This window comes from Capsicum annuum, unplaced genomic scaffold (assembly GCF_002878395.1).
Source record: "Capsicum annuum cultivar UCD-10X-F1 unplaced genomic scaffold, UCD10Xv1.1 ctg1000, whole genome shotgun sequence".
Lineage (NCBI taxonomy): Eukaryota > Viridiplantae > Streptophyta > Magnoliopsida > Solanales > Solanaceae > Capsicum > Capsicum annuum.
The window spans coordinates 373,742-385,113 of NW_025814914.1; the positions used below are offsets into that span (position 1 = coordinate 373,742).

Below are 11,372 nucleotides of genomic sequence, written 5' to 3' on the forward strand. Positions count from 1 at the left end.
AATATTCCTTTTAACTCCGAACTCATATAATAACGCATTTGAGCACTCTTGGGGATCAAGGTTGCTTCCTTCGGCAAGCGTTAAAAATGATCAAAGTCATTATTTCACGATTATACACTTTTTTTGTTAACTTTTATCTTACAACTCAAATGTTGTTTTAATAATATTTATGTGCTTTTCTTAAAAATTTCTCATTGAAACAAAATATACGTGTCAAAAGATTAGTTATTGAGAAAATGTACGACGTACTCAATGCAATCCCATAAGTGGATCTAAATGCAATCCCATAAGTGGATCTAAAGAGGGTAATAAAGATAAATATTAGCTAAATTTATATTTAAGAGTAATTAATCGTTGTTGTTTTAAGACCACACCACATTATGAAGAACAACATTATGGAAAAGATCACTAGAAAGCAACACACCAAATGGTTGAGATTTGAGAAGTTAAAAACATCTCACAAGAACATTATGGCAAGAGCATTTTATTTGAAGAGCATGATAGTCAAGTACAACAGCATTACAGCTCTATCACTATCCCATCTAATAAAAACCAACTTCTAAAACATATATTATGCCTGAAACTGCAGAAACAAACACTGCAACTTTGACATGGAAACCCGACGAAGTGAAAATATAGAACGGAGACGAAAGAGTCCTATACGTAAAAGCACTTCTTGTGATTTGTACAGGCCACTTGGATACCGGTGTATAAAAAGAATGGAACTGGCACAGCTTAGAAAACAAGGCATTCCGATTGGAATGTGACTCTGGAAGCAATTCTAGCTAGCAGAATGCGACACCTAAGAAGAACAGCAGCCACTTTTTTGGTTAACAGGTTGTCCGCGTATCTGCACGGTGGGTGGCTTTGCATTGTTTGATGCTGGCTGTGTTGCCATCCTGTATCAAGTAGTCAAAAACGTCAAACAAATAAAATTTTGGCAAAATATATATGGACTACCTACCAGCTTTTGTTCAGACTGTAGTGAAACATACCGCTTTTTAGCATATCAAGATCATATCTTAATGGGATTAATCAGTTTCAAGCAATTACTCCATAAAGTTTTGAAAATAGTTCCATAGTCAAACTCGCGTGAATACAGGTTCGAAGTAATCAATAAGGAGGTGAAAGTACTAGAATAATGAACAGAAAATACCTATTCTTTATCTCAGCTGCCATTGCCATGAAAGCTTGCTCAACATTAGTGGCACTCTTTGCACTAGCCTCCATAAATGGAATGCCAATTTCATCAGCAAATGCCTAGTATGTGAATCAAGAACTATTTCAGTCAATTGAAAAGCATTGTGCTAGAAGGACAAACCAAAAAAGAAAATGAACAGAATGCTAGATCTTAACCTTTGCTGTATCGTACGACACTGCTCGGTTATCATTCAAGTCAGACTTGTTTCCAACCAAAAGCTTGTTTACATTTTCGCTTGCATAGCGATCAATTTCACTCAACCATTGCTTAACATTGTTGAAGCTTTCTTGATCAGTTATATCATAAACTATCTGCCAGAATATTCAAAGAAAAAATACAAGAGTAAGGATTTCATCAAGCGAAAAGGAAAAAAGTTAACTGATTCATTTGCTTTATAAAGGAGTCACGGAAACATACTATTATGCCATGTGCCCCACGGTAGTAACTACTTGTGATTGTCCTGAAACGTTCTTGTCCAGCAGTGTCCCACTGGCAAATGTAACACAGACGAGGACTTAAAATTTCATTTTGAAAATGCATAATGACAGGAACAAAAGCTAGCAGATAAATTCAGATTATTTTCAATTGTAAAAGAACACAACTCAATCCTAGAGCACCTGATATCTGTATGGAAGAATTAAAATAAAGATTCAAGTGAAGTGCATAAATCCATGGAAAACCACACAGAATATTATAACAAAAATATTAGAAGTTGTATTCATCACCTAGCTAATTTGTAACCTCTAAAGCTACTTGACCTTTTCCAAAAGAAATTAACATGAATAAATTCTGTCAATTCTCAACCCAAAAAAACTAAAAGAAAGAAAGAAAACCATACAATTTGAAGTTTAATAGTCTTCCCATCTTGCTCCACAGTACGTATTTTCTGCAACATAAAGTAGGAACTTCACCAACTGCAAGAATTTTATATATGTAAGTCACTACTAATTTTGGCTTACAAAGTCAACACCAATTGTGCTGATGTAGCTGTCCAAATAAGAGTCATCCTGCATCAGAAGAGAAGGAAGCAGTTAATCAGCTTATAAAACATAATGATCTAGAAATGTATCACATTTGTTTGGACACAAAGCAAGATTTCCAAAACAATTAAATCCAGTGCCCATCACAAATGCTAAAGAGTTTACATCACTATCAAAAGGCAATTTACACCAGGATTCTAATAACTGCAGACATCTACATTTGAAATAAAAAATGACTGTACTTTATCCTCAAGGCATCTATCATTTTGTTCTTTCCCCACAGCCCAAGACATGCTGGCAGGCACAGTTCTCCATGTTGCTGTCTTCCTTTTCTCTATTTTCTAACTATCATCAGCTGCTTTAAGCTTTCTCTTAATAGCTTGTGCAAATGTATTTGACAGGAAGGGTCCAAACTCGAGATCAAAAAAAAGCCAAATAAAATAGAAATGTGGCATTCACAAGGATAGTCATGACATAAGTATGTGCATGACCTAATTGAGCAATGACCTAATAACTTGGACCTAACCTGACAGAAATTCTAAAATGCTTAGATAAGGCTATAGAGGAGCAACATGGGGCAACTTCCATATCTGCTGCTAAATACACGAGCACATGTCAACATGTGCAACTTCCCTGGTTTCATTGCTTATATCAGCCATTAAAAGAATCATGCAAGTAACATTCAGCTCAGATGCAAAAGTAACTATAAGTGGGACAAAATTGAATGAGATGAAAATACTCACGGCAAATCTCAGGAGAAGACATGACTTTCCAACACCTGAATCTCCTATCAACAGAAGTTTGAACAAGTAGTCACTGCAGAAAGCATAAGAAGAGACGGCGTTAAGTTCCATTTGAGCTGAAATTAACAATAATCTTTATAGGCAGATAGATTTTTATGAAGGGAACTTAAGAAATACAAGGTCCCATCCAGTAAACCTTCTGGCATCTTTAGGTCGAGGTGCAAACTAGTAGTCAGCAAGAATTGAGGTTACATAATGAAGCGGAGTAAGAACCATATGGTCCTAAGTTCAAATTCTAGAGGAGGCAAAACACTAAGTGATTTCTTTCTGTCTGTTCAAGCCTTGGTGGATAAAGGTACCCCCAGTGGCTACACCATAGATTTGTCAAGGTGCATGTAAGGACCTGGACACCATGGTTATAAATAAAAAGAAGAATCGTGTGAACATTGATAGGACCCCAGCAACCTAATCCTTATGAATCAAATCCATCAAAAATTCTCTACGAGCACCTGGACTAAGACAAAAAAGTGATCAATACAGTTCTTTTTTATCTTGTTATTATGGTAATGTCAGGACAGCTTGTGTACCTTGACCAATGCATGGGGCAGCCTGCTACAGCCAACAAGCACAAATTCCGTGTAAATCAATGCACATAGAAAACTCATATTCTTCCCTTTCTTGAGATTGATTTGAATAACAGGCAGAAACTAAAAACCAAAATGGTACCAACCAAGCTCCTAAATCATCAAATAAGAATCAAAGAAAATGGTCAATTTAGCACTCAAAGGGTGTCGCATAGCGGTCAATGAAGTGGTTTGAGAACCATGAGGCCTCACATTCAAATTCCAAAGATAAAAACACTAGGTGATTTATTCCTATCTGCTCTTGTCCTAGCCTTGGTATACAAAATTATCACGTACCTATGGAATTAAACTGACCCGAACACCACAATTATCAAAGAAAAGGGCCAATTTTAGCACTCGGTCAATGAGAATCATGGCGTATCCGGTTCAAATTCTAGAGACAAACTTCTTGTTGGTGAGATGTGACAAATATCCCGTGGAATTAGACGAGGTGCGCAAGCTGGCCCGGACACCATGTTATCAAAAAAAATAAAACACTAGGTTATTTATCCTATCTGTTTTAGGCTACGAGCCAGCCTTGCTGGACAGCTTTATCTGAACCCCATGGAATTAAACTGACCCAAACACCACGATTATCAGGAAAAAAATGGCCAACTTTAAAATTTTCATGGATCTAAAGGACACGACAATTAAATATAAGATTCAATTGAACAATCAATAAAAATCTACGCGATCCAAGCTGAAATCAACATTTCAATAGCATTTTTCAACACAGAGAAAAAAAATGCTAGCAATGAAATTCAAAGGAGAGGGTATTTTCAAAGAACTGACTATTCGGAATTCATGATTTTGCGAAACGATTAACGATTTCGATTAACACTAATTTAACTTGATATATGGGCAGATAGATCTTTACGAAGGAAGTTCTTAAAGAAAATACAAGGTCCCATCCAGTAAACCTTCTGGCATCTTTAGATAGAGGTGCAAACTAGTAATCAACAAGAATCCAGTAAACATTGCACCCACGGTGTGGCCTAGGAGTCAATGAAGTTGGAGGCAATGCACTAGGTGATTTCTTCCTATATGTTTAAGCTATGGTGGATAGAGGTACCCGGTAGCTACCTCGTCGATTAGTCAAGTTGCATGTAAGTTGCTTCGGACAGCACGGTTATAAATAAAAAGAAAGAATCAAGTGAACATTGATATGAGCCGAGCGACCTTAATCCTTATGAATCAAATCCTGCAAACATTCTCTACGAGCACCTCGACTAATAGCCTGTTGACCAATCTTCTAAAATCAGCTTATTTAATTAGTGGTTTTTCCAAAAGTGTTTTTCAAAAAAGTATTTTTGGTGAGAAACAATTGTGTTTGACCAAAAAATTTAAATCACTTTTTTGCAGCAATTTGTATTTGTCCAAGCTTTTAGAAGTGCTTCTAAGTGGGAAAAGCTACTTTTTTAAGCTTATGCTACTCCCCAGAAGCACTTGTTTCTCCCAAAAGCTTGGCCAAACACAACATTTTTTTAAAAATAAGCACTTATGAATTTTGATCTCCAAAAGCTTCGTCAAACAGGCTATAAATCAAAAGGTGATCACGGCAGTTCCTTTTTTATCTTTTAATTATGGTAGTGTCGGGCTAACTTGTGTGTACCAAGACTAAGCTGCTACAACCAACAAGCACAACCAATGCACATAGAGAGCTCATAATCTTCCCCTTTTCCAGATAGATTTGGATAATAGGCAGAAACTAAAGACTAAATTTGTACCAGCCAAAATCATAAATCATCAAATAAGAATCAAAGTGAATGGTCAACTTTACCACCCAAGGGTGTCGCTTATTGGTTAATGAACTGGGTTGAGAACCACGAGTTTCAAATTCCAGACACAAAAAACACTACCCCTCTATACCAAGACTAAGCTGCTACAACCAATGCACATAGAGAGCTCATAATCTTCCCCTTTTCCAGATAGATTTGGATAATAGGCAGAAACTAAAGACTAAATTTGTACCAGCCAAAATCATAAATCATCAAATAAGAATCAAAGTGAATGGTCAACTTTACCACCCAAGGGTGTCGCTTATTGGTTAATGAACTGGGTTGAGAACCACGAGTTTCAAATTCCAGACACAAAAAACACTACCCCTCTATTCCACCCCCCAAAGAAAAAAACACTAAGGGGTCGTTTGGTAGAATGTATAAGAACAATGCAAAATATAGTGTATTAGTAATGCTTGCATTAGTAATACTTGTATTATTTATGCTTGTATTAGTTATGCATGTATTATTTCTTATACATTGTTTGGTTTGCTTACATAATTTCTATAAAAGAAATTTTTGTTTACAAAAATACCCTTCTTTGATTTTGTACACTTTTTTGCAACAAAGTTCTTTTGTTATTTCAAACATAATTAGTATTGTTGAACTATTATATAGAGGTTTAGGATTAATTGCAAGACCTTCGTCTTTGCGCAAAATGTTACACCGACGTATTAACATAGTCGAAACAAAAATAAAATACAAGACGTAAAATTAAGAAATAGGCTCAATTTTTTTTTAAAAATCTTTTTAAAAACTCTCAAAGCAAAGCAAAAATATGTTATAGTTATTTAAATCATCATTCATTGTTGTAAATTCAAATGGCGGGAAAAAAAATTGTGAAATGTTTTGAAAAGATTCACTATTACAAATTAAAATGGCGGGAAAAGAAATGGTGAAATATTTTGAGAGGGAAATTAAGGGGTAATAAAGTCATTTAATAAGTTAATGCATGTGTTTAAAGTCTTTGTATTACTAATACATAGGAAATAGAGTGTATTACTAATACACACTTCAATACACAATAGAGTGTAACTAATGCTTGTATTAGTTATACATAGGCAAAAAGTCGTACCAAACAAGGTACTAGCAGTACACATTAACTAATGCATGCATTATATTTTACAATACACTCTACCAAACGGCCCCTAAGTGATTCTTCCCATCTGTCCTATCCTTGATGGATAGACTTAATAAATGTTGTTAATGGGAGGTGGCACGTATCCCATGGATTTAGTCGAGGTGCCACGAAAGCTGTCCTGAACACCACAGTTATTTTTTTTTTTTTTGTAAAACCATTATTTCCCTGACGCACTTTCTCAAGGGGTTCCAAATTCATCTTTCTCATTCACTCTATTCCTTTAGAAATGGATTTTAGCATAAATGGCTTTTTTTTTATCACAAGCCTTGTTTTATAGAAATGAAATTGTGATTTATTCCGATCTATTCTAGCCGTGGAGAATAATTAAACTGGTCCGAACGCCATGGTTACCAAAAATGCTTGTTATATATATATATGATATACATAGAAATGAACATGGTAATCTAGTCCTATTTGTTCTAGTGAAATCAAATTCTCCCGAACACCACGATTATCAAAAAATACCAATTTCAAAACATTCATGGATCTAAAGGACACAACAATTAAATACAAAATTCAATTACGCTATCAACAAACTCCGCAAATCCAATCAGAAATCAACATTCAAATCGCATTATTCAACACAAAAAAATGTCTAGACATGTAATTCAAAGGGGATTTTGAAGAACTAACTATTCGGGATTCATGATTTTTGCGAAGCCGATTGATCCAAATACGAGAAGGGAACCGGAAAGATTCTCTGTTCCCAACGGCCGTATATCGCCGGAAAATCGGATCGTCGCCGGGAAATCGCCGAGGGAAAATGTTGACAGCGCGTGAGAAAGAGATAGATCAAATGAGTGATGAGACAGTAATATATATATATATATATGGGCACCGACGAAAGGGATGAATGGTTTTGGGGAAACTAAACTATAATTCTGCTTTGCTTTATTCAATCATCAAAACTATTTTGGACCACATACTCCTTCAATATCAATATAAGACAAAAAGAAAATTATTAGTACTAGTAGTATCTAAAAAAGTGATTTTTTTCATGGTGTGTTTGGTGACACTTCGTTAAACAAATAGATATTTTTAAGTCAAAAAATTAATGAAAAATATTTTTGCTTCATTTCAAATAGTTCAAGAATAATTTCGGTCCCTTTTCATTTTGATTATAATAATTATACTCAATCTCTATTAACCTAATACGATCATTAAAAAAAATTAATTAAAGGTATTTTTTAGTAGGGATTAAAAAAAATTAATTAAAGATATTTTTTAGTAGGAAGACTTACGCGAAATAGCCACAATTTGAGCAAAAGGGGCACGGGACAGCAACACTTTCAAAAATTATAATTTATAACTGATGTATTATTGTATTTGTAGCAGTGAATACAAGCGTATCATCGAATACAAACCTTCTTTCTCTTTTTTCTTTTTTCGTATTCTATATTTTCACTCCTCTTTTTCTCCTTCTTTATATTTTATATTTTTCCCTCTCTATGTCTTCCTCAAATGTATCAAATTTACATTTGTATTTAATATACGAAAAATGTTCAAAAATATTCCTAAACTATCTGAAATAGAGCGAAAATACACTTTGTTAGTTTTTTGACTAAAAAATTATAATACACTGTAATTTTTAGCTCAATTCTGCTTCTAATTGCATGCATAAGGGGCTTAAGACTTGAAATTTTCACTAAGTGTTGGGGACTTAGTCATTTTCAAGACCCCTAAACTTTGAGGATTTTTATTTTGGTCTTCCCGACCTCGAGATATTGTTTTCTGAGTTAATTCATGTTCAGGGAGTAAAAGTATGCCCCGGAGGAGTTTCGCATTTTTCTGACAAGGTTTGGGGCATGTTTGGGCCATGAAACTAGTGGGTCACCTTGATAAGCTTGCATTACAACATTAGTCATGACCTCATACTTACCGCGTCGCGGTGAGGGATTTCTTCAACTGCAACAAGACCACATCGCAGTGAGGATGTTATGTCCAGATCTTGATTTAAATGATTGGGGGGCAATTGGGTATTTTACACCTTCAACCTAAATGGTCCATAACACGACTTGGGGCATATTTTAGGGTATTATTTGCCCTTCTTCTCAAAATCACTCTTAAGAAAACCCTCCTCCTTCCCCAAGAACAAATTTAATTCCTTTTTCGCTAAGTAATCAATAATTCAAGCTCCCCAAGTTCAAGAACCTTCAAGAAAGCACCAAGATTAAGGTTTCTTCTCAAGATCATCTCCCAAGTCTTAAAGGTCAAGTTTACTTCACCAAGACAAAAACTTTAAGGCTTGTGGGGTTATGAACAAGGGTACCCTTTCACCCTTGTGCCCAAAGTGCATAGTTTTAAGGTTTAATTTACTTGTGTTGAATTAGGGTTCATACCCAAATTGCTATATTCTTGAAGTCTGTTATTACCATGATATTGAAAGCTTTAAGTACATTAAGGATTGCTTATATTCATGTTTTACTTGTAAGATTCATATTGTGATTTCGATTTCATCATCTTTACTCGATATTGTTGAAAGATTTTAATGTGATCATTGAGCATGACTTTTTGTTATGAATTTTCATGAATTTAAAGCATGAATTTTAAACCCTGAAGTGAAGTATTGAGTTTACAAAAAGATTATGCTCTTAAGATCTATTGACAAGTTTTATATCATAATTTAAAGCAAAAAAGAATCCACATTTGTTCATCCTCATTATGATTTAAAGTAAGAGATGCATAACTGGTTTTTATTCTATAAACCCTTGTGCTATTTTAAGGTGGATTTCCTAAAGTATGAGCATATAAGTAATATGGAAGTAGTATTTAGCACCGAGTTAGGTATGAGTTTGAGGTCACATGCCCCAGAACTACGTGCCATTGTAGGTTTAAGTCCCAATATGGGTTAAGTATAGTGATCACTAAGTTAAAGTTCTATTTTGATGGAAAGGGTAGAATAACTCTCCCCAACGTGGGTAAGACATTGGACTTCATGATAGCTCACATGGTTTATGTTGGTTAGAAGAACCTTCCAAAAGAAAGAATAAAAGTAAAGCTTTTATAAACTAAGTGTTATGGCTCACAAAGTTTATTCTTATGCTTCATTACTCATTTTTGTGATTTTGCAATCTTTGTTTATTCAAGCTCAAGGTGAGTCATTTATACTTAGCATGCATTATTGAAAGTTTATCTGAATATTCAGTTATTATATTATGTATGCATTCACCCCCACATACTTATTACATTTAGGTACTGACCCACATATATGTCTATGTGCTACATTGTCTTATAATATAGGTTCTGGTGCTCAGTTCCAGCAGCACGATTGATTACAGGCATCATCACCTACATCCTGACTTTTGGTGAGTCCTCATAGTCTGAGGACCCAGTTTATTAGACTTTGATATTGAAGAAGTATTTCAGTTATTTGTTTTCTATTCATGTTTGGGTCAGCTGGGGTCTGTCCCAGTAGCTCTTTAGTTAGAAGTAGAGGCTTGTTCGACTATTTTCGTTTTTAGTTCAAAAGTGTCAATTTTAAAGATTTTCAAGATAAGGACTTTCAATTAAGATATTAATTCAGTTATATTCAGATTTCATATGTCAAGTTTACTTTTATCATGAGTTCCAAGTTTATAAGGCTTAAAGGATTAGCTTGGGACTACTTATAGTCTTGGGCACCGTGTGATGTATAGGGAGTACTTTCGGGGTGTTACAAACTTGGAATTAGAGCCTAAGGTTTTAAAAAGTCCTAGGGAGTCAGACAAGTTGCGTTACGTAGAGTCTTGATCATGGATGTGAAGCGAGCCACATTTATAAGCAAAAGGTTACGAAATGAGTAAGGAATCATCATTTCTTTCATAATCTATTATGTGTACAATTGTTTTTATCTTTCTTAACTCATGCTTTTACGTGACAGAAGATGCCTCCTCACCGAGCCAATGCAGAAATGGCGACCAACCAACCATGCACGCCGACCCCTTGAATGAGAACGTATCCTATGCTGAATTTTAGGTTGTCTTTCAGGCGTTGGCCCACGTTATGAATGCCAACGTTCAGGGCAACTAACACGTGGCAGTTCCCACTTCAGCAAAATGGTAATCTAGTTGCAGCCAGAATTCATGATTTCATGAGGATGAATTCACCAGAGTTCTATGGGTCAAAGATGGATGAAGATCCTTAACGCTTCACTGATGAAGTTAGAAAGATTACCCAGATTATGCATGTTACTAAGAAGGAGAGTTTATAATTGGCATCCTATAGACTGAAGGGTATTGTTTATGATTGGGTTGTTATGTTGAAAGAAGGCAGAGGTGAGAATGCAGCTCTTGCAAGTTGATAGGTATTCTATAATGCATATCTGGATATTTTTTTTTGCATGAGATGAGGGAAGCTAAGGTGGAGGAGTTTATGAACCTGAGGTAGGGCTCTATGATGGTGAAGGAGTACTGCCTTAAGTTCACTCAACTATCTAAGTATGCTCCCGAGTTGGTATCTGACTTTAGATCTTATATAAGTAAGTTTGTTACTGGGGTATCTGATTTGGTATTCAAGTAGTGTAGGACTGCCATGCTTATGGGGGATATGGATATTTCTAGGTTGATGACTCATGCTTACAAGATTGAGGCAGAAAAGTTGAAGGAAAGAGAGAAGAGAAACAAGAAGGCCAGGATGGAGAAGTTTGAGTATGGTCAACCAAGGTCTAGAGAGGGAAACTGTTCTCAGTTTCAGGGTCATTCTTCAGTGCCAACGTCATCTTTAGCCAGTGCCCCTACACCTAGGACCAAGTAGGAGCAGTAGGGCAGGACTTCTAATCCCAGGTCTCAGATCAGTGTGGGTGAAAGACCCAATCATCCGATATGTGCAAAGTGTGACAGGATTCATCCGGGTGAGTGTTTGCTAGGAAAAAAGGGTTGTTATAGGTGTGGAAAAATAAGACACGGAATCAAGAAGTGTCCATATGCTA

General features: G+C 35.6%; 1 protein-coding gene across 3 annotated transcripts; it reads right to left on the bottom strand.

Annotated features, from left to right (window-relative positions):
• Nucleotides 1–468: 468 nt before the first annotated feature.
• Nucleotides 469–7,418, bottom strand: LOC124890019 (ras-related protein RABD2a). Of its 3 annotated transcripts, XM_047401912.1 has the most exons (9): nt 7,100–7,239; nt 3,512–3,661; nt 2,925–2,997; nt 2,161–2,208; nt 2,040–2,087; nt 1,619–1,690; nt 1,357–1,512; nt 1,157–1,260; nt 469–899 (listed from the first exon to the last, which is right to left on the bottom strand). In XM_047401912.1, the coding sequence occupies exons 2-9, from the start codon at nt 3,523–3,525 to the stop codon at nt 803–805; spliced, it is 612 nt and encodes a 203-aa protein (XP_047257868.1). In that variant the 5' UTR covers nt 3,526–3,661; nt 7,100–7,239; the 3' UTR covers nt 469–802. The 3 variants fall into 3 exon arrangements, with proteins under 3 accessions (XP_047257868.1, XP_047257866.1, XP_047257867.1); XM_047401910.1 differs by lacking the exon at nt 3,512–3,661 and having other exon boundaries at nt 7,100–7,418; XM_047401911.1 differs by lacking the exons at nt 3,512–3,661; nt 7,100–7,239 and adding an exon at nt 4,340–4,368.
• Between the last annotated feature and the right edge of the window lie 3,954 nt (nt 7,419–11,372).